This window comes from Phyllopteryx taeniolatus, chromosome 15, assembly GCF_024500385.1.
Source record: "Phyllopteryx taeniolatus isolate TA_2022b chromosome 15, UOR_Ptae_1.2, whole genome shotgun sequence".
NCBI classification, from domain to species: domain Eukaryota; kingdom Metazoa; phylum Chordata; class Actinopteri; order Syngnathiformes; family Syngnathidae; genus Phyllopteryx; species Phyllopteryx taeniolatus.
In genome coordinates, this window is record NC_084516.1 from 23,056,746 (window position 1) to 23,084,485 (window position 27,740).

Genomic DNA, 27,740 nt, shown 5'->3' on the forward strand with positions numbered 1-27,740 from the left:
GGGTGGAAGGGGAAGAGTGGGGCTACGGGGAGAAGAGATAGCGAGAGTGGAAGACTTTAAATACTTGGGGTCGACAGTCTAGCGCAATGGTGAGTATGGTCAGGAAGTGAAGAAACGAGTCCAAGCAGAAGAGTCTCTGCTAGGATGAAGGGCAAAGTTTATAAAACAGTGGTGAGGCCAGCCATGATGTACTGATTAGAGACAGTGGCACTGAAGAGACAACAGAAAGCAGACCTGGAGGTGGCGGAAATAAGGATTTTGAGGTTCTCTCGAAGAGTGACCAGGTTGGATAAAATTAGAAATGATCTCATCAGAGAGACAGCCAATGTTAGATGTTTTGGAGACAAAGTTAGAGAGAGCAGACTTTGATGGTTTGGACATGTTCAGAGGAGAGAGAGTGAGTATATTGGTAGAAGGGTGATGAGGATGGAGCTGCCAGGCAAGAGAGCTAGAGGAAGACCAAAGAGAAGGTTGATAGAGGATGCAGGAGATAGGCTTACATGGAAAAGGATGACACGCTGTGGCGACCACTAACAGGATAAGCCGAAAGGAAAAGATAATGATGCTTTGTTCCTTTTTTAATGTCATTGTATTTTTCTTTTTTGAATGTATATCTATTGCACCTATGTGAGATAGTACCGGGTGGTACGGTGCTTGACTGGTTAGCCCATCCGCCTCACTGTTCTGAGGTCCTGGGTTCAAATCCGTCCTTCCTGTGTGGAGCGTGTTTTTATTTCCTCTGGGTACTGTGAATGGTTGTTTGTCCATATGTGCCCTGCGATTGTCTGGCGACCAGTTCAGGGTGTACCCCGCCTCTCGCCCAAAGTCAGCTGGGATAGCCGCCAGCACCCCCATGACCCTAGTGAGGAGCAGTTCGGAGAATGGATGGATGAGACAGCACCCCGATTTCATTAACTGGGCAATGACACTGAAAATTGTAGTTCTATAGCAAGACAATAAAATGAGTGGAGAAATCGCTATGGCCCCTTGATTTAAAACCTTCCTTTGTATTCAGGTGTCATTTCTGATGACGACTGATGAAATACTAACATGGTAGCAGCTGGTATGCTAATACTGTAAATAGCAATATAGCAACCTGAGTAACAAACGTGCCAAGGCCAGTAGATCAATGAGGATCCTTACATCCTGTATTCATGGACTGTACTAACTCCATTGACAAGTGATAAAATTATATGCTAACATAATGTTCAGCAAAATAACCTATGCGAATTGCAAATATCTTGAGTGAGCTGAACAATTTGAAGTTGCAATGGTTTGAATCAATTGGCAAATTTGAAAAACAGGTAAACCGTAATCAGTTTGGAATTTTATTGTGGAAAAAAGTGGAAATTATTGGACAGTTAGGAATATGTCCTGAATGAGCTGAATATTTTGAAGTTGTATTGCTGATCGATTGAGAAAAGTGGAATTAAGTGAATTTGTAAACTGATTGTCCACACAGAAAATATGAAACCGAGCACAATCTCCTGAATGACCTGAAACCTTTGAACACGGTGTGGTTTGAATCAGTTTAGAAATGTGGAAAGACAGCGTACACATGTAGAACGTCTCCATATATTTGGGAATCTTGAAATGGCAAATTTTGAACGATTGCAAAATTAAAAGGAAAAATAAAGGAAAAGAAAGAAAAAACAATCTCCCACATATTGAAGTTTCGGTGCAGGTGTTTCCAAATGGGCCTTACCCTTTTGACGAAGAAATGTAATGGCAGGCGTATGAGCCTTGGAAGTGGCTGCATTGCAGTGTTTTCTGGATTATCCAGGCGGACGGCTTTGTTGATAAATATTTAGAAACAGCCTACAGATCCTCATTTGGAAACCGTCCATCAGGCAATTTATATTCCTTTCAGACTGAGATGATGGCAGTGTTATGGCCGCTAGAGCCGAACACCGGTTCTAGAATAATAATAATAATAATAAATAAACAGGGTGTCCAAGTATGGGATTTATTGGCAAGAGGAATTGTTACAACAGAGAGACAATCTACCAAACACATTTCAGAAAAGTTTATTTTTATGTTTTCTTTCTTTCTCAGCCCTTGCGTATGTTGTTTTGATATCTTGTTTGCCTGGGCAGCCAGATCAGTTATAAACTTCATTTTCAGCAAAAAAATATCAATTAAGGTTCTGGTGTTCATCCATTGATTGCATTAATAACCCTGCCCCGTGCTAATCTGTTATATATTCATTTTTTTTCTGCGTGTATGTTGGCTGTTTGAGCAATGGTGGGAAGTGTTTTTTGAATGAGATTTTTTTTTCCTCACTATTTAATCTATCACATTTCATTCTATTTGCTACATGAAGATTAAAGCTGATGTTATAATCAGATTTTGCATTGTTCAACTTGGAATTAATATTTAATTCAAAAGAAAAACAATCACATACGTCAACATGACTGTACAAATTATACAGTATTGCGCAAATGAAAAACGGTGAGTAAAATAATAGAATCAAACAAAACAAGAAACCAGTCAACCAGAAGATGTCAATTTACTGTTAAACAGACTTAGAAAACAGTGCAGCTTTTTGACTCCACCCTTAAACCCTTGCAATCAAAATAATTGAAATGAGTTTAATTTTCCACAAATAAGAGATTAGAAAACATGTTTACACACACATAACAAATCGTTTCTTAGGGTCATTTGAATCCATTTGTGAAAAACTAAACAATAACAAATGGCTCTCTGCAGAGGAGTTCTGCATTTTTTGCATTCTCCACCAACGAATAAAAAGAATCACATCAATACACCTCATCACAATGGTGGAACATTTTTGGGAGATACTTGACAACACCAGAGTATTCAAAGAGCAGCATTAACCTCCAAAGTGTGGTGGCCCCTCACCCCAAGCAAACCCTCCTGGTCGATCCTCGGGCAATGGATTGTAATTGGCATCATCATCAGGAGTGTCAAACAGCATCTTTCTGGTGACATGGTAATGTGGGGTTGGAGGGGGTGAGGATGAAGATGTACAGATAAATGATTATTCAAGACTGAAAAGTTATTTCATTGATCAAAGTTTGTAAAGGTATAAAATGACATCAAAAAAGCGTTTTGACAACACCGTCATAATGGATTTGAACGTGTGAAGTGGAGACTTTCAGCTTGAAGACAAAATACGGGCTCTACGAATTTCCATATCATTTGATCGATAACGGTAAAGACATGGCACACTGAATTTTCTTTTGAAAATCAATACATTTTTCTGATGAGTATTTGAATTATTGGCAGTTGTTATCCAACAAAAGATCATAATTGTTTCTCAGAAAAAAAAACCCCTCTAAAGTAATATTTTTCCAAACTTTTCATGCCAAAATGTCTTCACCGTTACGTGTTCCAAACCAAGTTTCATGATATGCAGTATGTTTTCTGAAGATGCTAATTTCATTTTCGGATATATAGGATTTCTCTCCCATTGGTATGCCTTTTCCCTGAAAACTAACACAAATGTACCTGAAGGCTGCTGCACACCGATTGACGGGGCAATTGCGCAGTAGTGCGTGTGGCTTGGCTTTTCATGAGTGGCCGACCAGTTGGCCATTGGTTTTGCCGCGATTCAAGATTTTAAATCGCCGTTGCAACATCGCAGCTTACAGCCAATCAGAATGCACAGAAGCTTTCAGGACTTCTGGGAAGCCGCAGCAACCACCATGATGCTTTGCGCTGCCTAACGACAAGACCATCGCATTGCCTAATGGTTTAGCCAGCAAATCACCAGTCCGTTGCACGTCCACACGGGCTGACTTTCATGTCACTCAAGCAGAGCACACCCACCTTTTAAGGCATGTGCTTGTGTGGTGTGTGGATGGTGACCTCAAGTGGACAAATAAATAACTGCATCTATTATACATGTATAATGGATGTCGGCTATGTGGCGTCGGTGTGGTGCGTCTTTTGGGGATGATGTTTGGATGGGGCCCAATGGTAAGCTACATCTCTCTCATCGTCTTGTTTTTTTTTTGTTGTTGTTTTTTTTTTTGCTATGCATAGTTGACACTATGGATAGACCGTGTGTCTAAAGGGGGATTTTGTTGTAAAATTGACACTCTGTGAAGGCAAAAAGAATACTGTCTAGTTATGGTAGACATGTTTTCAAAATGGATTGAAGTATTCCCCCGCAAAACATGCATCTGCATCCACGGTGGCAAAAGCACTATTGGCTGAAATTATTCCCAGGTGCGGAACTCCTGAAAAACCTTCCTCCGATAATGGCACACACTTTGTAAACGAAGTGATTACCCAGCTTTCAGAAAGACTACAATTGAACCACAGAACACATTGTAGCTACCACTCTCAATCTGGTGGTGCAGTAGAGAAGGTTTCTCTCTCTTTGCAAAGAGTTTATCAAAACTACAAAAGACAAGATTGTTTCCCGATTTAATTTCCAAAACACTCTCTTTCTATCGAATTCATTAGTTGATTTTGGTACAACGAAACAATCCAGGTTCTTTATAGAAAAAAAATAAATAAATCAAGAAGTGAAAACAATCTATTATAATAAAATAAAATGCTAAATAAACCTAACGTTTTATTGCTCATTAGGGAGAGGGGAGGAGGACTACAGCTCCTCCACTGAAGAAGTCTTCTTCCATAATAGCACAGGGAAATTTAGATTCCGGTATAGTTGATTTTGCCACAACAAAATGATCCAGGGGGGAAATCAGGAAATGGGACATCGCATTGTCTTCTAAAAGATTAATTGCTCTGTTGGTCAATTTGCTGCACATTTCTTCGCATCATATTGCTAATTGTTTTGACTGCCTCGCTCACACTATCACCAGCGAGCACGTTCTCTTTTTTGGTCAGTTTAATACAGAGCAAACTACAACAACAAAGATACAGTAGCCTACCTTTTTAGTTGCATTGCGTGACGCATAGTCAAAGAAGGCTGCACAACGCGAAAAGAAGTTTCTTTCTGCTCATCTATGACAAGCGCTACCTAACACTATCTTAAGCAGTTTTGCTTTTCTCGGGAGCCGTTCTGACTGTTTAGTCCTTTGTTTACTTTTTTTTTTTTTTTTTTTTTAGAAAACGTTCCGCACCACAATATCGCAACTACTTCCATGTTCATTCATAACGCAGTGGCTGCTGGTCGCTTCGTCTATACCAAGACTGTTCGCAAACCGAAAATAATACGCAACTAGAGGTACTTTTTCAACGAAAACTTGGGAGGTAACCCGAATTGTTTGTAAACTGGGTCGTTCGTAACCCAAGGTTCTACTGTATTGACGTTGAATTGTGTCAAGTGGTAGCACGAAGTATTAATCAATATTGAATTGATGACACAAGTCAACCTGAAAGATGTGCAATGCAGTAAATAGGATGTCTAATTGATAGTACAAATTATGATTATATTGTTACTCAGATTCATTGCTAGGCAAAGTATCACCAAGTGAAGTTACAGCGGTTACGGTAAGTATTCAGACCGCCTTAAATTGTTCACTCTTTGTTATATTGCAGCCATTTGCTAAAATCCTTTATTTTTTTGTCATTAATGTACACACAGGACCCCATATTGACAGAAAAAAACAGAATTGATGACATTTTTGCAGATTTAAAAAAAAAAAAGAAAAACTGGACTATCACACAGGCATACGTATTCAGAGCCTTTGCTAATACAGCCATGAGTCTTTTGGGGAATAATGCAACAAGTTTTTCACACCTGGATTTGGGGATCTTCTGCCATTCCCCCTTGCAGATCCTCTCATGTTCTGTCAGATTGGATGGTGAACGTTGGTGGACAGCCATTTTCAGGTCTCTCCAAAGCGCAATTGGGTTTAGGCCTCTCTGGAGGTTTTTGTCCAGGATATCCCTGTACTTGGCCGCATTCATCTTTCCTTCAATTGCAACCAGTCGTCCTGTGCCTGCAGCTGAAAAACAGCCCCCAGCATGATGCTGCCACCACCATCCTTCATTGTTAGGACTGTATTAGACAGGTGATGAGCAGTGCCTGGTTTTCTCCACATATACCGCTTAGAATTAAGGAAAAAAAGTTCTATCTTGGGCTCATCAGATCAGATAATCTTATTTCTCACCATGTTGGGAGTCCTTCAGGTGTTTTTTTTTTTCCTTAGCAAACTCCATGAGGGCTTTCATGTGTCTTGCACTACTTAAGCGCTTCAGGCAGTTCTTTTGACCTCATGATTCTCATTTGCTCTGACATGCACTGTGAGCTGTAAGGTCGTATATCGACAGCTGTGTGGCTTTCCTAATCAAGTCCAGTTTTGTATAATCAAACACAGCTGGAATCCAATGAAGGTGTAGAACCATCTCAAGGATGATCAGAAGAAATGGGAAGCACCAGAGTTAAATATGAGTGTCACAGCAAAGGGTCTGATTACTTATGGCTGTGTGATATTTCAGTTTTTCTTTTTTAATAAATCTGAAGAAATTTCAACAATTCAGTTTATGTTCTGTCAGTACGGGGCGCTGTGCGTACATTAATGAGGAATAGAAATGAACTTAAAGGATTTTAGCGAACGGCTGCAATATAACAAAGAGTGAAAAATGTAAGGGGGTTTGAATACTTTCCGTACCCACTGTAAATCAGTCACATTTACAGGACAGCCATAAGATGGAGCCAAGTAGAGGCTACGTAAGTGTCACCATGCAGTCTTACGACTGTTTGCTTGCTCAATGCTTAGTTGCAAACATATATCAACTGGAACAGCTTATTTAATATATTTGGGGATTTTGGTAACTAAGTGATAGAAACCCACAATCAATTGTGCCCATACATTGATATGTGAGATAGTTGATGAAGTCTTTAGGACCTTTTATTGTAAAATTGGGAGTTACAATGAAATGTTAGATATCTGATGAAATGTTATTTTAAGTATGTTTGATGATGAAGTAAGAAATGCTTTGAATAATTTATTGTTACACGGTTGATCAGGTGAGAACATTCCCATGTGAACTTTTAAATTAACAATATCGGGGCTCTTGCTCTCCCAAAGGTTAGCTATTGAGGTTTTCCTGCTTAATCTCTTATCTATGTTTGTGTGAGACCCAGGATGATTAGAGAAGCAGCTTTAGAGACAAATTGAATAGCCTACCGAGAATGGGTTAGAATAAAATCGAGAAGTTTAGCATTAACTCTGGAGCCTGAGCTCCAGATCGCTCTCTTCTCTGTCCATGCCTATTCTCAACTCAAAAGCTTAAGGTTTGAGCAATGTTCGATCTGATCAATCAAATATTCCTTTTTTTTTCATTTGAATTGAATTTTCTTTTAATTTTGGATTTTCACATTTTGGACTGTTATTATTTACCATCTTTTGAAATAATATGTTCTCCTTGAACTGATGTTTTTGGACTGTTTTGGCTTTCATTTCTAAGGGCCAGCTTGGAACACTTCATCGCATTTGTGGTTGAGTAGATGTTTCACGCCCAGTTCCTTTTGGTGAATTTTATTATTTTTTATTATTTGTTCCTTTTTGTGAATTTCATTCTTTTTCTTCATTGAAGCTTTGCTTGCTAAATTCTGTTCATTAAACTTCCTTTTTCTGAGCATAGAAAAATGTCCCTTCCTTTTAAGAGTAACGATTGCAGTGGCATCAATGTTAGCAGACCTAAAAACATATCAACACATCTATTTTTGAAAGGTTATTTCGGCTAGAGGATTAAACACAACAGGTCCTGGCTGTCGTATCAAGACCGTCTAATTCTACCTAGGTCAATTACAAGTGCCTTAGATCAGCTTTAAAGAAGTGTGGTTAGAGTTTTACCTGACATCTGCTAAGGTTACTCTGTCAAACTAAAGCCTAAGCGGGCCCGGCGCTTCACATGTGGTTGTGAGGGCGTGCTGTGCCCGCTTCCGTCCCCCCCCCGGGGTGAGCTCGGCCCCCCAAAAAGGGTAGCTCGGAGGGCTTTTTATGGCCGGAACGAGACAAAAAGGGGGAGCTTTACCCCCTCCTTCCTTCCTTTCCCACCACCTTCGGGACCAAAAGGGGAGCTGGACCGCCTCTTATTGTTAATTTTCCATTTTGAGATTATTTTGTGGTTTAAAACCAGTGAAATAAAATATTAATTATTGGATTTAAGATAACGAGACCATTTTCCCGCTTTGCATTGTCCCACGCCCATCCTCTTTAATCCCTGTAACAAATGTTTCAAATGTTATGTGATTGTTGAGAACACTGCTATTTTCAATGTGGCATTTGTGTGGTGTGGAGTGAAACATTTCATCTGGTTCAGTTGACAACAGATTTGACAACAGACATTCAAGTTTGCAGCAATACAGTCACTAGTGGCGTCCATGTAAATTTCTTGAAATATTAGACCCCAGTCAAGTCCGGTAACAACTGTCGCCTGTGGGTGTTGCGAGCACACTGTCCATTGTCCGGCTCGACTGGCCAAGTGGAGACGCCTTTGTTGGTGAAATCCTCCGGGCTTGCTGGTGGTGGAAGTTCTAGTGCGAACTAGCTATCTTTGGTCTCCGCTTTGATGCTGCGGGTGCTGGTAATTCACTCAAAGCAAATGCCTGTGTCTTGCTTTTGATGATCATGGCTGGTGATTCATTTAGCGTCCGTATGTGAAGTTGAGTCTCGCCACTCCGTGGTTGTCTATCTCGGCGAGAAGAGCGAGTCTCGCCGGAGACTGGGGTGCTTGGTGTCATCTTTTCATGGCGTGTCTGCTACATTATTATTATTATTTTAATGATTATGTTTAATGAACAACACTTTGTTACAGCTGAGGCTGTTATTAAAGTGCTCTAGAAATAAAGTTGAGTTGAAATGTCATCATATCTGCCTCAGTGTGAAACATCAGACCACAAAGCTGGAGGAGCTGCTGCCTGCACACAGTGATTTTTATTTATTTTTCTAACCACCCTCCCTTCTCTCCCGGTGGAATGCTAGGCGCTAAGACAAGGGTACTCAATAGACCCTTGGGCCGCCTCCAACACGCAGGCCGCCTATTTGTCGCCCCTAAACTGTTACGGCTCTTTCCAAGATCATATGAAATCGGGTGTTCTCATAGTAGTACTGTATTGTGACTGTTAGGGTTGGGCATCGAGAACTGAATGGAAGTGGGACTAACATGCCGGTTCTCCCGGAATCGTTAAAATCTTTCAAATTCGGTTCCCAGTTTCGATGCCTACAGTCCACCGACCATGAAGAAGAAAGTGGCGAAAACCAACGAAGAAGCAGCGAAAACCAACGAAGAAGAACACGCACGAAGACATGCTTGTGACCAATGGCAGCGGCGAACAAAAGTGTTAACTATGTTAAACTAAATGACCAGTCACCTCAGGGCAACACTTGGATTAAGATGATATTGTCCAAAGGAGGCTTTCACGATGTGTAGAAGTCTGACGCGCTCCCTCCCGCTCCGAGCCTCAGTTTACATCGCGTGGAACGTCAGTCAAGTGAATTGCGTCTCACAGTATCACAAACATTAACCTTGTGTCTCATTGGTGTGTAGGTAAAGGAATCAACATTTTACAGAGCATTTGGTTCCATCCATTATTTTTTTTTTTTTTGCGTTCATTTTAAATTTGTTTTTACCAGTGTCGTGTGAAGTTATTTTTCGTCCCAAAATGCTGAGTTCTGGTGCGTACCCTTCAAAATAAAAGGCTCCATGCTTAAAACAGGAAGTGAAGTTAAAACTTGCACATATAAACCATTTGATGTGATAAAACAGTTGCAAGTAACTATTATAACAATGCTATATTTAACTTTTAGCTGAAAGAATAATTAAGGAATATTAAGTGAATTGGGTTAGTGGTCCACACATTGCATAGGTTAGATATTGACTTATACTATATACTTATAAAGAACTTATAAAGAAGTTAAATCTTCATTTATTTATGCTGCAGGCTGCTAAGAAAATGGATTTTCATAATTTAGACACCCTTTATTTAAACCATGCAAACCTTCTTGACCCAGCCCCCTAAAAGAATCGGAACCGAGATTCGTTTTGGAACCGGAATCGAATTGAAGAATTCATGAATTTCAACTGTTTTCTATCGCTCGGGCAAAGGCTGTTTTCTGTGTCTCCTGACTGCACTGCTGACTCGCTGCTAATTTTGACACGTCACAGCAGTTTTGAGGATGCGGTCATGATTACGCGCATACTTTAATCGCTATTATTAAACCCGGATTCGATTCCGATTGGCCTCGTGTCAAACGTTTTTAACTATCTTTGATAGACTAACACAGCATTGACAAATGGGACATAAATTGGTTTGTGAACCTACTCTAACCCTAATATTTGTGTGAAAAATTCCCAAGGTTTTCATACAATAAACAGTTGTCCATGTCCACATCTAGAGTCCGTGTTACAAGCGACCACTGGTCAAATAATGGTCATATTAAGTAAACTATGTATGTTTTATCCCATGAACCCCTAAATGTAACTGGTATACTTCGAAGAAATTTTACTAACATATTTTCAACAAAATGATTCAAGTTCTTAAATTTTTCTTACATGTCACAAAATTGTGGGATGACCCATATATATTTGCCTATATGAATAGTTTTCAAACTCATCTTGCAACATTAATCTTGAAAATAAGTGGCTTAGATGATTTTATTTCTAAAAGGCGTGTATATCGCCTTCGTAACCCTTAAAAAAATACAATTTTAATGATCGGTGCTTTTTTTCAACTAATAGTTGAGGTTGGGTTTCACAGAAATAAAAATGCAAATATTTGAATTCGTAATTCGTGAACAAGACAAGGGTTCGCTGTATTTTTTTTGTTGCACACCACACAGAGAACCAGGTCACACGCAGGCATGCAAGGAGAGATGTCAGCAAACAGTGCTCCGCCGATTGAGCTGAGGTTGGAGGGAGGGTTTGGTGCCTTGCTCAAGGGCATCTTGAAAGTAGCCAGGAAGAAGACTAGTTTCTTTTAGCCCGAATGCAGGGAAAACTGCATTTCTGGTGTGTAAATGGGTATAAGTCTTAGCAACTCACATGATTGATGGAGTCTTCAGCCATCTTCCACCACCCGGCTGGTTAGGGAAGACGTCTTCCAAGAAGAAGTATACATGACCAACAGCGATACCTTACAAAGGCAAAACACATTGCAACAATATTAAGAGAGATCATTAACCACAAGGTAATTGCACTTGACTGTTATAAATACCTAAAAGATCTATAATGATGGAATTGCCCAGCAGAAGTGAAAATCCCATGAGCACCCAAGGCAGGAAGGGTGCCTGGAAATTCAAAAGGCCAAAGAAATTCATACGGACATTTGGATTTCTTCGACTCCATACATACACCAACATGATTGTGAAAGCTTGGCCCAGGAACACCAAACTCACAAAAGTTCCAAATACCTGAAATCATGTTAAGGAACCCAGAAAAGTAAATTGAAGAGTTTTCCCCTGCTAGAAATGGTTACATATTTATTATTCATTGTTATTCTCTGAGGGCGATGTGTCTACTATAAACTAAAACAAGCATTTTAGTTTTATATACAAAACAAATCATTCAAGTAATCCAACTACTGCATTTACAACTTGAGAATTTATGAGGAAAATACCTGTACAATTCGAGACAAAATAAATTGAACAATTTGTAAAAGATATATGAATACTTGGGCCACCACCATTTGCTCTGTCAGTTAGACTTTACTTTGAATGCGCCAAATTTTTAAATCAATAACTTTGAAAATATGGCTAGGCGCATGACTAGGCACAGCTGTCAGCATGGGAGATCATACCCAGATAAAACCAAGGCACCAAATCCATCCATCCATTTTCTGAGCCGCTTCTCCTCACGAGGGTCGCGGGCGTGCTGGAGCCTATCCCAGCTGTCATCGGGCAGGAGGCGGGGTACACCCCGAACTGGTTGCCAGCCAATCGCAGGGCACATAGAAAAAAAACGACCATTCGCACTCACAGTCATGCCTACGGGCAATTGAGAGTCTCCAATTAATGCATGTTTTTGGGATGTGGGAGGAAACCGGAGTGCCCGGAGAAAACCCACGCAGGCACGGGGAGAACATGCAAACTCCACACAGGCGGGACCGGGGATTGAACCCGGGTCCTCAGAACTGTGAGGCTGACGCTCTAACCAGTCGGCCTCCGTGCCGCCAACCAAGGCACCATTAAAAATAATTGCTGAATGATAATTTCCCCCCCCCCCCCCAAGCTTCTTTACAGTAATTGATGAAATAAAAAGACTCCAGCAGCCCGTGACCCAAGTGAGGAGAAGCGGTAAAGAAAATGGATCGATCGATGGATGGATCACAATAAAAACCTATGCGCCTCCTTGCATCAGTGGGTTTTCTTGCTAAAATCTGAGTTAGTTTTTATTACAAGGACCATTTCTGCCACTAGTGTTCAGTTCGCGAGCAGAATAAGCCTACGACTCGAAAATGCACTTCCATCGATGCCAAAATTTACAGACAACTTGGAGTTCTTTAAATTCCCAAGTGTTAGGTATTTTGTGTTATTCGGGCTACCATAATACAGTCCCCACCAAAAGTATTGGAACGGCAAGGTCAATTCCTTTGTTTTTGTTGTACACTGAAGACATTTGGGTTTCAGATCAAAAGATGAATGAGACAACAGTTCAGAATTGCAGCTTTTATTTTATGGTATTTACATCTAGATGTGTTCACCAACTCAGGATAGAGCACTTTTTGTTTGAAGCCACCCATTTTTCAAGTGAGCAAAGGTATTGGAACAGACATTATTAAATTAACTTAAAGTGAAAAACATTTAATATTTGGTGGCATAACCCTTACTTACAGTGACTGCATCAAGCCTGCAACCCATTGACTTCACCAGACTGTTGCATTCTTCATTTGAAATGTTTTTCCAGGGCTTTACTGCAGCCTCTTCCAGTTCTTGTTTGTTTCTGGGAGTTTCTCCCTTCAGGAGGTAAAGTGCATGCTGTGGTGGGTTAAGGTCTGGTGATTGACTTAGCCAGTCTAAGACCTTCCACTTTTTCCACCTGATGAAGTCCTTTGTTGTGTTGGCAGTGTGTTTTGGGTCATTGCCTTGTTGCATGATGAAGCTTCTACCGATTAGTTTGGATGCATTTTTCTGTAAATTGCCAGACAAAATGGTTTTGTAGACCAGAATTTATTTTGCTGCTACAATCATGAGTTACATCATCAATAAAGACTAGTGAGCCCATTCCAGAAGCAGCCATGCAAGCCCAAGCCATGACATTACCTCCACCATGCTTCACAGATGAAGGTTGTGTGTCCTTTTCTTCTCCATACGTTGGCCTTTCCATCACTTTGGTAGAGGTTAATCTTGGTCTCATCAGTCCATAAAGCTTTGTTCCAAAACTTTGTAGCTCATCTCTGTACTTCTTTGCAAAATCCAATCTGGCCCTACAATCTTTTATTGGGGTGATGATTGGTTTGCATCTTGTGGTATGGCCTGTATATTTCTTCCCTCAAAGCCTTCTTCGAACAGTGGATTGTGATCCCTTTACGCCTGCCCTGTGGAGGTTGGCAGTGATGTCACTGACTGTTGTCTTTGGGTGTTTCTTTACAGCTCTCACAATGTTTCTGTCATCAACTCCTGTTGATACCCTTGGCCGACCTGTTCGATGTCTGTTGCTTAGTACCCCAGTAGTTTCCTCTCCTTTTCAGGACATTCCAAATTGTTGTATTGGCTATGCCCAATGTTTGTGCAATAGCTGTGAATGATTTTCCCTCTTCTCTCAGCTTCAAAATGTTTTGGTTTTCTCCCATAGACAGCTCTCTCGTCTTCCTGTTTGCTTAACAGCAAATGCAGTTTTCACAGGTGAAACCCAGAGCCAAAAACAAGCACTAATGTTTACGCAATCAATCTAAAAGGCAACACCTGAGCAACGAGAACCACCCACCAGTCACATGTTCCGATACTTTTGCTCACTTGAAACGTGGGTGAGTTCAATTCTGAACTTTTGTCTCATATTCATCTTTTGATCTGAAACCCAAATGACTTCACTATACAACAAAAACAAAGGAATTGACCTTGCCGTTCCAATACTTCTGGAGAGGAATTTATGTTGAATCGTAAAGCATTGTGGGGTTTATAATTAGCAGAAAGTATGTGCCCAAATGTCTGTAGTGTGAGCCACATCCTGAGTAACGTGTGCACCGTAATAAACATTTAATTTTCCCTGAAGTGTCTCTATTATGTGAAACGCATACACATCACCAGATTATGGATTTAATCCTTGGTGATGCTCTCCAAGGCCTCGATTGCAACTGTCTTCAGTTCTTGCTTGTTGTTTTTGGGGCATTTTCCCTTCGGTCTTCAGCAAGTGAAATGCATGCTCAATCGGATTCCTGTCAGGTAGTTGACTTGGCCACTGCATAACATTCCACTTCTTTGCCTGAAAGAACTTTGGTTGCCTTCGTAGTACGGTCATTGTCCATCAGACTGTGAAGCACAGTGAACCCAATGGGTTCTGAGTATTTGCATGAATAGGAGCAGATAATATTGCCTGAATCACTTCAGTTCTTCCTGCTGCTTTTGTCAGTAGTCACATCATCAATAAATACAAGGAAACCACTTCCATTGGGATTTGTATCCAGTTGCCAAGGCCAAGATGCTCAGCTGCCCAGACAAAGTGAAATGATAATCCAAACCAGTGACAACAGATGTCTGACCAGAGACACTCGAGCCATCTACTCCGATCTCAAGGTAAAACTAAAAACCCAAAACCTTCCAGTTTATGTTCGAAAAACACTTGAATGTTATTCACACTTCATTCCAAAAAGTTGCATAAGAAGAATTTTCTTTATTTTAGAAATACAGTATTTTTAGGTTATTGTGTTTTGAAAGTCAACTTTTGAAATAAAGCCCAACAATTTTTAACCAGGCAGCAACTGGTTAGCACATCTGCCTCACAGTTCTGAGGACCCGGGTTCAAATCCGGCCTCGCCTGTTTAGAGTTTGGATGTTCTCCCCGTGCCTGCGTGGGTTTTCTCCGGGAACTCCGGTTTCCTCCCACATCCCAAAAACAAGCTTGATAGGTTACGTGAAAACTCTAAATGCCATTTAGCGTAGGTGTGAATGTGAGTGCAAATGGTTGTTTATACAGTGGGTACGGAAAGTATTCAGACTCACTTAAATTTTTCACATTTTATTAAGAAAGGCATTGTGGCAAAATTAATGCTGTACAGTGAACCCGACTGTAACTAAAATTAGAACACTCCTCTTTCACAAAAGCAAACTTAAAATCCCAGTTTATTCTATGAAGCAGTCCTGAAGTACCAGATCAGTCTGTTTCCAATTTAAGTCCTAACCGTACTAATTTTACTCAGTGAGGGGCCTGTTTGTGAAGTTGCCTGCGGGTGGATGGTGGAACATAGATAGGTGGTTGGAGTGTGGCGCCAGGATACAGTCTGATAGTATTTGAGTCCCCACTGCTGATGTTGACATGGTTGGGAATTAAGAAATGCTCACATGTACCTTAGGGGGACAGTGTTTAAAATCCTTGGCTACAACATATACGGTCGCCAGGGAACAATAGCTTGCAATAGGTCTGTAATATTTCAGGATTACTTTGTTCCAGCACCAGGACATAACTTTTGTTTCATATTGGTCATGATCAACTCAAGGCCACCCGCCAACAGTATTCAGACCTCCTTAAAATTTTCATTCTTTGTTATATTGCAGCAATTTTCTAAAATCATTGAAGTTAATATTTTTTTCTCATCAATGTACACATAGCACCCCGTATTGACAGAAAAAAACTTGAATTGTTAAAATTTTCTCTGATTTATTAAAAAAAAAAACCTGAAATATCACAAAGCCATAAGTATTCAGACCCTTTGCTCAGTATTTAGTAGAAGCACCCTTTTGAGCTAATACAGCCATGAGTCTTTTTGGGAATGATGAAACACGTTTCACACCTGGATTTGGGGATCCTCTGCCATTACTCCTTGCAGATCCTCTCCAGTTCTGTCAGGTTGGATGGTGAATGTTGGTGGACAGCCATTTTCAGGTCTCTCCAGAGATGCTCAATTGGTTTTAAGTCAGGGCTCTGGCTGGGCAATTCAAGAACAGTCACAGAGTTGTTCTGTAGCCACTCCTTCGTTATTTTAGCTGTGTGCTTAGTGTCATTGTCTTGTTGGAAGGTGAACCTTCGGCCCAGTCTGAGGTCCTGAGCACTCTGGAGGTTTTCGTCTAGGATATCACTGTACTTAGCCGCATTCATCTTTCCTTCGATCGTAAGCAGTCGTCCTGTCCCTGCAGTTGAAAAACACACCCAGAGCATGATGCTGCCACCACCATGCTTCACTGTTGGGACTGTATTGGACAGGTGATGAGCAGTGCCTGGTTTTCTCCATACATACTGCTAAGAATTAAGGCCAACAAGTTCTATCTGGGTCTCATCAGACCAGAGAATCTTATTTCTCACCATCTTGGGAGTCCTTCAGGTGTTTTTTTGTTTTTTTTAAAGCAAACTCCATGCGGGCTTTCATGTGTCTTGCACTGAGGACAGACTTCCATAGGGCCACTTTGCCATAAAGAAAGAATGCTGAGTTGCATAAAAATAACACCATACCTACTGTGAAGCATGGTGGTGGAAACATCATGCTTTGGGGCTGTTTTTCTGCAAAGGGACCAGGACGACAGATCCGTGTAAAGGAAAGAATTAATGGGGCTATATAGATTTTGAGTGAAAACCTCCTTGCATCCGCAAGGGCATTAAAGATGAAACGTGGCTGGGTCTTTTGACATGACAATGATCCCAAACACATCGCCCAGGCAACAAAGGAGTGGCTTCGTAAAAGCATTTCAAGGTTCTGGAGTGGCCTAACCATTCTCCAGATCTCAACTCCAGAGAAAATCTTTGGAGGGAGTTGAAAGTCTGTGTTGCCCAGCGACAGACCCAAAACATCACTGCTCGAGAGGAGATCTGCATGGAGGAATGGGTCAAAATACCAGCAACAGTGTGCGAAAACCTTGTGAAGACTTACAGAAAACCTTTGACCTCTGTCATTGCCAACAAAGGGTATAGAGCAAAGTATTGAGATGAACTTTTGTTATTGACCAAATACTTATTTTCCACCATAATTTGCTAATAAATTATTTAAAAAAATGTGACAATATGATTTTATGGATTTTTTTCCCCTCATTTTGTCTCTCATAGGTGAGGAATACTTCTGATGAAAATTACATGCCTCTCTCATCTTTTTAAGTGGGAGAACTTGCACAATTGGTGGCTGACTAAATACTTTTTTTTGCCCCCCAGACAGGTGTGTGGCTTTCCTAATCCGAGTCCAATCAGTATAATTAAACACAGCTGGACTCCAGTGAAGGTGTAGAACCATCTCAAGGATGATCAGAAGAAATGGACAGCACCCGAGTTAAATATGAGTGTCACAGCAAATGGTCTGAATACTTATGGCTGTGTGATATTTCATTTTTAATAAATCTGCAAAAATTTCAACAATTGCGTTTTTTTTCCTGTCAATATGGGGTGCTGTGTGGAAAAAAATATGGAAAAAAAAAATAATTCTTTTTTGCAAAAAATTTTTTTTTTTTTGCAAAACTTTTCAGGAAAAAAAATGAACTTAAATGATTTTAGCAAATGGCTCCAATATAACAAAGAGTGAAAAATTTTGTCTGAATACTTTCCGTAACCACTGTATGTGCCCTGCAATTCGCTGGCGACCAGTTCAGGGTGTACCCAGCCTCTCGCTAGAAGATAGCTGGGATAGGCTCCAGCACGCCTGCGACCCTAGTGAGGATTAAGCGGTACGGAAAATGAATGAATGAATGAATGAATTTTTAACCAACAAATATAACAAAAATAAACAGTGTCATTTGTAAAATAAAATGAATTTCCCCCTGGAAAAAGGTTCTCTGCCCAAACTTCAATGTAAAAGGATACAGTCATCAGAAATCCACCAAAGAGGAACATGAAGACAAAGTCACCTGTTCGACCCCTGAAAGAGCCCTCCTCTAGCATACGACAGTATCTGTATCTGAAAACAAATTGTTGAGGAAGTGGATACAATTTCTTAGAGATTTCAAGTTATGCTTAGAAAAACACGTGGGTGTGGTGATTATTGGTGCGATTATTGTTAGATGTCATACAGCGGAGCTGCAGTACATCTGGAAAGGAGGCGCCTGTGAGTCGTTAGCCTGTCAATAGCCCTGCTAACTTTCTTCTTTATTTGTACTTTTTTACTTTTTTTTATTATTTAGTGTCTATTTTGCATAATTCTAAAATGTTTTCAGTGTTTTGGCCGTGACATTCATTGGCGAAAAATAATGATGTGTGCACCTGTTGAATCGGCATAATATTTACAACTCCTCCGTTCACTTTCTCCTTTATTTACACTTTCCACCCTATATTATTTTTGCGACGTATTAAACTGTTTTGCACTGATACAACTTTTTATCCGTGATATTCTTTTAGCGTTGAATATCATTTGTCTACGATTCTACAAATGTTTTTTAATTTACCATTTCACTTTTTAAAATAGGTATGGTAAACGCTACACTGCAGGCCACAGAATCAATGTCAGGCAAGCTAGTCTCAAATGTCCGCTTCTAAGCATAGTTCTCTTCCCTTTAGGTGTTCTTTACACATTCACAACCGCATCCTTAGTTGTTGGTAGTCACTACGATGACTTTTACACAGCTGTAAGGGAACAATTCCCACTCAACGGCTAAATCTGAATCGCCCTTTGATTAACTGACCATCACTCCAGGGTGTAGTCTGCCACCTGGGATAGGATCCCATAACCCCAAACAGGATACGCAGATTGTGAACGTGTGAAAGGAAAGCACCATTAAATTTCCTGATTTGACACCAAAGGGGTCAATCATTCACTAAATCATAATAATACTCAAAGATGGAATCAATTGTATTATGGGTTAGACATTGCAGTGATATTGAAAACTGGGAAGGATACAAAAATATCATATTGAACAGAAAATTGAAGCCAACTGGACCAAAAAATAGGAAGTTTGTTATTAGTCGCCATACCTATAAAAAGAAGAGAGAGAGAGATTAAACACCACAAACAACACATTGCATATTTATCAGCGGCCCATGGCATATACAAAAAAATGACATTTGACAAGGCCTGCGTAATGCAAGTTAACAAAAAAGAGTGGAGTTGGGCAGCATGAGAAGTGTGGGTGTCGAAAAACAATAGGTGCCACTACTAATAATAAATTAATTTACTCTAGAGCAGTTTTTATTGTTTGACTGAACTAATAATCATTACATGCCACACCGCTAGGGGGCAGTGCTACTCTCTTTGAATGCTTATGTTGGGTTCTGTGTGGCGGGGAAGTTACTTAAAGTGTTTGTGAACAAGCCAGGGGTCAAATAAAAGCCTGCTTGAAGTTAAACTTAACATGGAGTTATTAAAGCTAACATTGTCTGTGAGGCAACTTCTGAAGAAGGAAAACCCTACGAAAGCTGAAAAAAAAGGTTGGAATTTGCACGAGACTTGGAGAGAGAAAAAAAGCAAGCCCTTGCGGTTCCTGTGGAGTAGTCATGTAGAGCGCAAGAAACGGTGATGAAAATTCCGGTGGACGACTTAAATAAAGACAGAGGAATGAACACTATTTGCTACACTTGTTGGTTTGTTCCTAAATGAAGAAAATGATAGGATATACGAGGCTCACTGTAACTTCGACCAGATTATGAAAGACATGAATGTGTCCATGGCGGACTATATTATTGCGTTTGAACAGTGTTATTCTCAGATGATCAAATACAACATGGAGTTACCCGATGCAGTTTTAGCTTTTAAACTACTGGACACTGCGTGTTTGGATGTGACCGACAGACAGCTGGCTTTAACAGCATGCAGTGATTTAACTTTTGCTAATATGAAGTCAACGCAAAGGAGAATATTTGGCTGAAATACGTGTGCTATGACAGATGGTATCAGCCAGGAAACGTATGCTGCGGAGCAGCAACGGAAAAAAAAAAAAACTATGAGAGAGACTGAAACACAAAGTCGCAGGCCCTTTAAGTTTGAGGATGGGCTGGTGATCTATTCAATGAAAAGTGTGAAGATACCTGCCAAAATTTGGCACACAAAGTGTAACAGAGACTAAAGTTGTACCTGTTCACATTGCCCTACTTTTAAGTAAGACCTCACTAAAAAGCAGGAACCATACTGCACATGGAGCGTGACAGAGCAGGACATTATTGACTGTGAGGACAAATGTCATGCTGATACGGATCAGATACTAGCTACCAAGGAAGAAGTACTGACCATTACAGATAAAATTAATACAGACCAGAAGATAAAAGGTTTTAGAGAAACATCATAAACAGTTTGGACATTCCTCTGCTGACAAGCTGCAAAGACTGTTAAAGCAGTTCCAGCAACTAGGACGCTGAATGTGCCAACCTGCTACAAAAGGTTCATAGTCGAGGTGAAGTGTGTCAGAAATACTGTGGGGGTTATACCCAAGCCCACTGTTGGCTTATCATTAGCATCGACGTATAATGAAACAGTTGCTGTGGATCTGCATGCGCTTGAGCCAGGAGTGTGGTACCAACACATTATTGACCGGTTCACTCATTTTAGTGCAGTGTTCTGACTAGCATGAAGTCTTCTGAGATAGTCAAACATGTTATTCATGACTGGATAAGTGTGAACAGCCCACCTCCAAAACTGTTCAGTGACAATGGTTGGGAGCTCAATAATGAAGAAGTGAGAGACATGGCTGATAATTTTAACATGCAAGTCAACAGCTGCCGACAGTTCTTGGGAGTCCTTGGGCTGTTAGAACGCCACAATCAAACACTAACTGAGATCATAATGAAAGAGAAAACAAGCACTGGATGTAGCTGTGAGAGCCAGAAATCTTGCTTATTTGTAGGTGACCAAATACTTATTTTCCACCATAATTTGCTAATAAATTCTTTAAAAATCAGACAATGAGATTTTCTGGATTTTTCTCATAGGTGAGGTATACCTATGATGAAAATTACAGGCCTCTCATCTTTTTAAGTGGGAGAACTTGCACAATTGGTGGCTGATTAAATACTTATTTTGCCCCACTGTATGTGACAAGTGTCCTGTATCACCCAATCACTTATTTCAATGTTTTGCGACCTCATGACACGACAGCTTAGCAATTAGCATTATGCTTTTCCGTCTTTTCCTACCCACTCCTCGCCCTCCCTTCGTGATAACGTAAACAATATGTGTAAGAAGCATGGCAACAAGTTTAAACGATGAGGATTGTTGGGGCTGCTCACCTAGTTTAAAAAAACGATTGGAGCAATGTGTCTATTTAAATGACTTGTTCATTTACTGTATATACTTGTGCACTGCATACTGAGGATCTTAAAAAGTATTCTTGAGTCAAGTCATGTATTCTAATCAGTCAGGTCAAACTAAGATTACAACATGACAGAAATAATGGGTGTTAACTTTGTAATTAAATTACTTTATTGTAATTCAATTATTTCACACACACCAAAACTTTAGAGCAGGGGTGTCAAACTCATCTTAGTTCACGGGCCATTCACCCCACTTTGATCTCAAGTGGGCCGGACCAGTATATTCCTGGCGTTACTGTATATACAATAAATAACGACAATTTTATTTTTTACCATTTTTTTGGGTCCACGTAATTACAGTTACATTTCGGAAAATACATTCATTGATTATTATCTTGCAAATTTTGTTTCAAATCATGAGCAATCTCAAATTTCATAACAAAAATGTGTGCAATTTCAACATTATGGATCAGTGTTTTCATTTAAACACGCCATTTACAGATCACAGTAGCTCTATAAACGGTATATGTACCTTTTAAAATCATTATGATTATAAATCACTTTAAATTTACATACATTTTCACATCCATCTGGAAATTTTGAAAGGCTCAACTGACTCATCACACCTTACAAACGAAAGTGGGAATTTTTAAGAATGAAAGTGCAAGAATCCCCATGCCTTGTAAATGTACACAGGCAGATTGACAGAGTGAAACTAAAAAAATGAAGACAAAGTTCACGTATTCGCTGTTTCTATTAAGGACATACATAACCACAGTAAGTGGCATCAAATTACCCTTTAGCCTGCGTGGGTTTTCACATCCCAAAAATATGCGTGGCATGTTAATTGACAGCTCTAAATTGCCCGTAGGTGTGAATGTGAGCCCGAATGGTTGTTTGTTTGTATGTGCCCTGCGATTGGCTGGCAACCAGTTCAGGAAATACCAAATTAAGTCTTGTAGTCTGATCAAGGTGCTATGTGTTGTCTGTCTCAGGCGTGTTGTCTGTCCCACACCGCTGACATTTTTTTTTAAATAACTTTATTGGCGGTCAGATATTTACAGTACTGTCAGAAGACATGACAAGGCTAAAATAAACTAGCTTTTGGATTCAAATATACCGTACACAATGCCGACACGTAGTTAATGTCTTTTGCAAAGCCGATCAATGACGTCATTGATCGATAGGAGAATTATTACATTCAAGCCGATCAGCATAAAATGCTAATTATGCTAATGCTAATTACCGATCAAGCTGATCACAGACATGCAAACACCTAAGGCATGAAAAAGGTGACAAAATATATACATATATATTTTAGGAGGGGTCTTGGGGGATCGCCAACCCCCCACAAGAGAATTTGTTTTTTAATTTTAACATAAATTAAGCAATCTAGAAGACTCTACAGAGTATAATAAGGCAAAAAAAAAAAAGCCAAACAAACAAAAAAAGTCTTCACGCAGAAAAACTTATTTACACCGCTCAAGTACATGTTGATGTACACATTTAAGATTAAAATTAAATTTGCCTCATTTCTTTGCTTTTATGTTCTGGCCTCCAACTTGAGCCAGGCCCATCTCCACCTGCACCTGATGCCTGCTTCAAGCTGTGCCACATGAAGAGCATCCTCCTCTTTAAGCACTCTCATTTTGGGAAAGAATTGACTAAAATCATTGTCGGTTTCGCTTAATTTTTCACTATTACCAACTTTAAAGGCTAATCCCAAATGCATCCTCCAGGAAAATATTAAGTACAATATTTTTCTGTTTTTATTGGCCATTTCTGAATTTGAAGTTAGTTCATTCTGTGTTGTGACATAATCCTTAACAGCGCTGTCGCTTAACACATTTAACATTAGTTAGTCAGTAAACTAATTAGATAATTGGAGCCGCATTTCCTAATGAATACAAAATGTACTAGCGGATCAGCTCTTGTCGCCGATGTTACGTGTGCTTCGCAGTTCCACTTGGGATCACAACCCGCAGCACCTCAACGCGAAAATACAAAAGACAAATACCACACTGGCTGATCTGATGAGCAAAAATGTTGCTTAAACATAAGAGGAGCAATAGAGGATGTACGCTCCAGATGTGGCTAGAGTAGCTAGAGTATATTTGAATCCAAAAGCTAGTTTATTTTTAGCCACAAACGGTTGTACGTAAACATGCCGTTGTTCTGTCGACTCATGCTCTAAAGTTTCTGTGTGGGTGAAGTAATTGAATTAAAAATAAAAATTGTATTCGAGTAAGTTAGCACCCCTTATTTCTGTCATGTTGTAATGTTGGTTTGACCTGACTGATTAGAATACACGATTTGACTAAAGCAGTGATTTCCAACCTTTATGGAGCCAAGGAACATATTTTGCAATGGAAAAATCTCACAGCACACCAACAAACAAAAATGTCACAGAAAGTGGATACATTAATTACTGTATGTACTTCCTGCCATCTCATAGAAGACCAATAGAGGAACAAAGATACATTATATATTGTAAATACAATTTTTGGAGCAATTAAGTACACAAGCATATACAGGAAATGAACAGGTCATTTAAATAGACACATTTCTCCATCATGTGATCGGTTTCCCCACTTTAAGCATTAAAGTGGGGAAACTATGCAAAAATATAAGAATTTGAGAAGGGGGCCACTACATTTTCAGGGCACTGTAAATACTGAATCGCAGTACTTTTGACACCTCTGCTTGCAAACTGAAGACAAATTGCTGCTCTTGCTCACTTTCATGACCACATACACATGAAAATAAAAGCACCGCTTTCAAAATAAAAGTGCAGCATATTTTACTTGTGATTTTGACTTCATCAAGACTTGACGAGGGCTGGTCGAGGACTTTGGACGGACGGGATGTGGCCTGCGGGCTGTACTTTGCCCAGGTCGGCACTAGAAGCTAAATTACAAACATTGCACCTTTTTGTATGAATTTAAATACACAATTGAAACACCACTCCTAGTTATTTGCAAAGACTTGCTGACAAATATTACATTATATCAATATACAGTGGGTACATAAAGTATTCAGACCCCCTTAAATTTTTCACTCTTTTTTATATTGCAGCCATTTGCTAAAATCATTGAAGTTAATTTTTTTTCTACATTAATGTACACACAGCACCACATATTGAAAGAAAAAAAACAATTGTTGAAGTTTTTGCAGATTTATTCAAAAAGACAAACTGAAATATCACACAGTATTCAGACCCTTTGCTCAGTATTTAGTAGAAGCCCCCTTTTGAGCAGATACAGCCATGAGTCTTTTTGGGAATGATGTAACAAGTTTTTCCACACGTGGATTTGTGGATCCTCTTCCCTTGCAGATCCTCTCCAGTTCTGTCAGGTTGGATGGTGAACGTTGGTGGACAGCCATTTTCAGGTCTCTCCATAGATGCTCAATTGGGTTTAAGTCAGGGCTCTGGATGGGCCATTCAAGAACAGTCACACAGTTGTTCTGAAGCCACTCCTTCGTTATTTTAGCTGTGTGCTTAGTGTCATTGTCTTGTTGGAAGGTGAACCTTCAGCCCAGTCTGAGGTCCTGAGCACTCTGGAGAAGGTTTTCGTATAGGATATCCCTGTTCATGGCCGCATTCATCTTTCCTTCGATTGCAACCAGTCGTCCTGTCCCTGCAGCTGAAAAACACCCCCAGAGCATGATGCTGCCACCACCATGCTTCACTGTTGGGACTGTATTGGACGGGTGATGAGCAGTGCCTGGTTTTCTCCATATATGCCACTTAGAATTAAGGCCAACAATTTCTATTTTGGTCTCATCAGACCAGAGAATCTTATTTATCACCATCTTGGAGTCCTTCAGGTGTTTTTCAGCAAACTCCATGCGGGCTTTCATGTGTCTTTCACTGAGAAGAGGCTTCCGTCGAGCTACTCTGCCATAAAGCCCCAACTGGTGGAGGGCTGCAGTGATGGTTGACTTTCTAGAACTTTCGCCCATCTCCCGACTGCATCTCTGGAGCTCAGCCACAGTGATTTTTGAGTTCTTCATTACCTCTCTCACCAAGGCTCTTCTCCCCTAATTGCTCAGTTTGGCCAGACAACCAGCTCTAGGAAGGGGAAGGGGTCTCATTGTCCCAAACGTCTTCCATTTAAGGAGTATGGAGGCCACTGTGCTGTTAGGAACCTTAAGTGCAGCCGAATTGTTTTTGTAACCTTGGACAGATCTGTGCCTTGCCACAATTCTGTCTCTGAGCTCTTCAGGCAGTTCCTTTGATCTTATGATTCTCATTTGCTCTGGACATGCACTGTGAGCTTTAAGGTTTTATATAGACAGGGGTGTGGCTTTCCTAATCAAGTCCAATCAGTATAATCAAACACAGCTGGACTCCAATGAAGGTGGAGAACCATCTCAAGGATGATCACAAGAAATGGACAGCACCCGATTTAAATATGAGTGTCACAGCAAAGGGTCTGAATACTTATGGCTGTGTGATATTTCAGTTTTTCTTTTCTAATAAATCAGCAAAAATTTCAACAATTCCTTTTTTTCTCTGTCAATATGGGGTGCTGTGTGTACATTAATGAGGAAAACATGAACTTAAATGATTTTAAGAAATGGCTGCAATATAACAAAGCGTGAAAAATTTAAGGGGGATCTGAAAACTTTCCGTACCCACTGTATATCTTCAATTTTTAAAATACAACGGAAGTAACCGAACACCTTCAGTTAAGTAAAAATATGCCATCTTTGCAGAAAGACAGTAACTAACCTTTGCAGCTGGTTTATCGTTATACGTTTCCCTGAAATAAACCAGGGATAACTGTGACAATGACAATCGTGTTGCTGACTGACCTGGTAATTTCTTAAAATCAAATCTGGATTGAAGTATAGTTGAAAAGGTGTGATGATCTCCAGTTGCTGGAGGGGAAAAACACAAACATGAACTTCAGACTTGTACTTCAGCTGTGAGACACATTAATTCATTTACTCGACAGCTCAAATCCTTTGACTCATCTTCATGATTACCAACCACACTTGTACACTTTTTCAAAAGCATGCTGTAAGTGAAATATCACTGTCATGTGTAAGTGTGTCACTCACCAACGGATGAACGATCGCCTGTTCGAAAACTACAGTCGCTTGTTTACTTTCAAACTCGGCTTGTAGCAAACGTGAGTGACGTCATGCGGGCTGTGATTGTGACATCTATGATCCCAGGGCCTTCGTACAGGTCAATGGAGACATCAATTTTGCTACTCTTTCATCTACTAAAAGCTTCAAACAACATGTGCAACAAGAGGGAATCAACTCTGCACTTCCTGTATGGAAACGGCCAGTATGAAGGGAGCTGTTGTGTATTTTAATTGGAGATTTTCTTTGGTTATTTGTGATTGTAGTATATTGTTAAATTCCTGTATTGTTTGTTGTTTGTGTACGTCGCTTTGTTAAAGTTGCAGCTGTTGTGAACGCATAATTACAAATAGAAATTTGAGTTGACTGTACTTACACACCAAATAAAATGCTATCTGTTATCAGAGGTATGTGTGTGCCAAATTGACAAATAAAAGTTACATATAAAAAAGTGTTTGGCCTCGTTCACAGCCAAAGTACTTACAGAATATTTTACAAAGTATTACTTAGTACTATGTAATACACTTTCTACTAAATCCCACTTGGACAATGTGTCATTCATTTGCCCCAAATGTATATCTATTACCGCTCACTCAGTATAGGAAGAAAACACACATTGAAATCTGTGGCAATGAAAAAGACGACGTTCAATTAAATTTGAATCCATGTTACGCATTATGAGAAGCGTGCAAATACGTTTCGCATACACACGTTCCAGTAGTCTACTATGTGAATGACGATATTAAATTAAAAAGCGATATTATACATTATAGCTGTCGTGGCGAACTAAGAGAAGGTAATGGTTCCTCTGACAACACAGTGAGTACAACTCGTCATCTTACCACAGCTGCAGTTGTAAGGACACATGCAGTAGTATATGCCCTCGTTACAAACGGAATCTGTAAGTACTCCTGTTGAAATGTCTGGTAAGCCATTTTGAACAGATTCTGCGCATCCGGCACTTTCCTGTCATGCAATCTTACAGTGCATAAGTGCCTCCGAACATTTGGGGCTTCAACGAGTCTTGTTTTTCTTGTTGTTGTTGTTTTTTTTTGTTTTAAAAAAAAATAATTTCTTCTTCTTCTTCTTCTTCCTACTTCCTTCTTCTTCTTCTTCTTCTTCCTACTTCCTTCTTCTTCTTCTTCTTCTTTTTCTTCTTCTTCTTCTTCTTCTTCTTTCTCCTCCTCCTCCTCCGCCTCCTCTTCTTCTTCTTCGTTTTATTGGCGGGTGGCATCTACCGTTGAAGGTCAATTACCGCCACCTACAATCTTGTATTGTGGGTCGGTTTACGTACAGTCCTGGGGCCTCGTGTACAATAGGAGCGTACGCACAAAAATGTGGCGTACGTTCTTTTTCCACGGCAAAGTATAGATATATCAAGCGTGAAATGACCATGGAAATGTGCGGTGACTAACGCTAACTTCGTGGCTGGCGTACGCACGTTGTACAGC

The 27,740-nt window shown here is 40.0% G+C and overlaps 1 protein-coding gene across 1 annotated transcript; it reads right to left on the reverse strand.

Annotated features, from left to right (window-relative positions):
• Nucleotides 1-1,952: 1,952 nt before the first annotated feature.
• derl2 (derlin 2) lies at nt 1,953-27,453 on the reverse strand. The gene is made up of 7 exons (XM_061800114.1): nt 27,132-27,453; nt 26,011-26,076; nt 18,851-18,924; nt 17,821-17,914; nt 11,105-11,300; nt 10,933-11,023; nt 1,953-2,942 (listed from the first exon to the last, which is right to left on the reverse strand). The coding sequence occupies exons 1-7, from the start codon at nt 27,222-27,224 to the stop codon at nt 2,834-2,836; spliced, it is 723 nt and encodes a 240-aa protein (XP_061656098.1). The 5' UTR covers nt 27,225-27,453; the 3' UTR covers nt 1,953-2,833.
• Between the last annotated feature and the right edge of the window lie 287 nt (nt 27,454-27,740).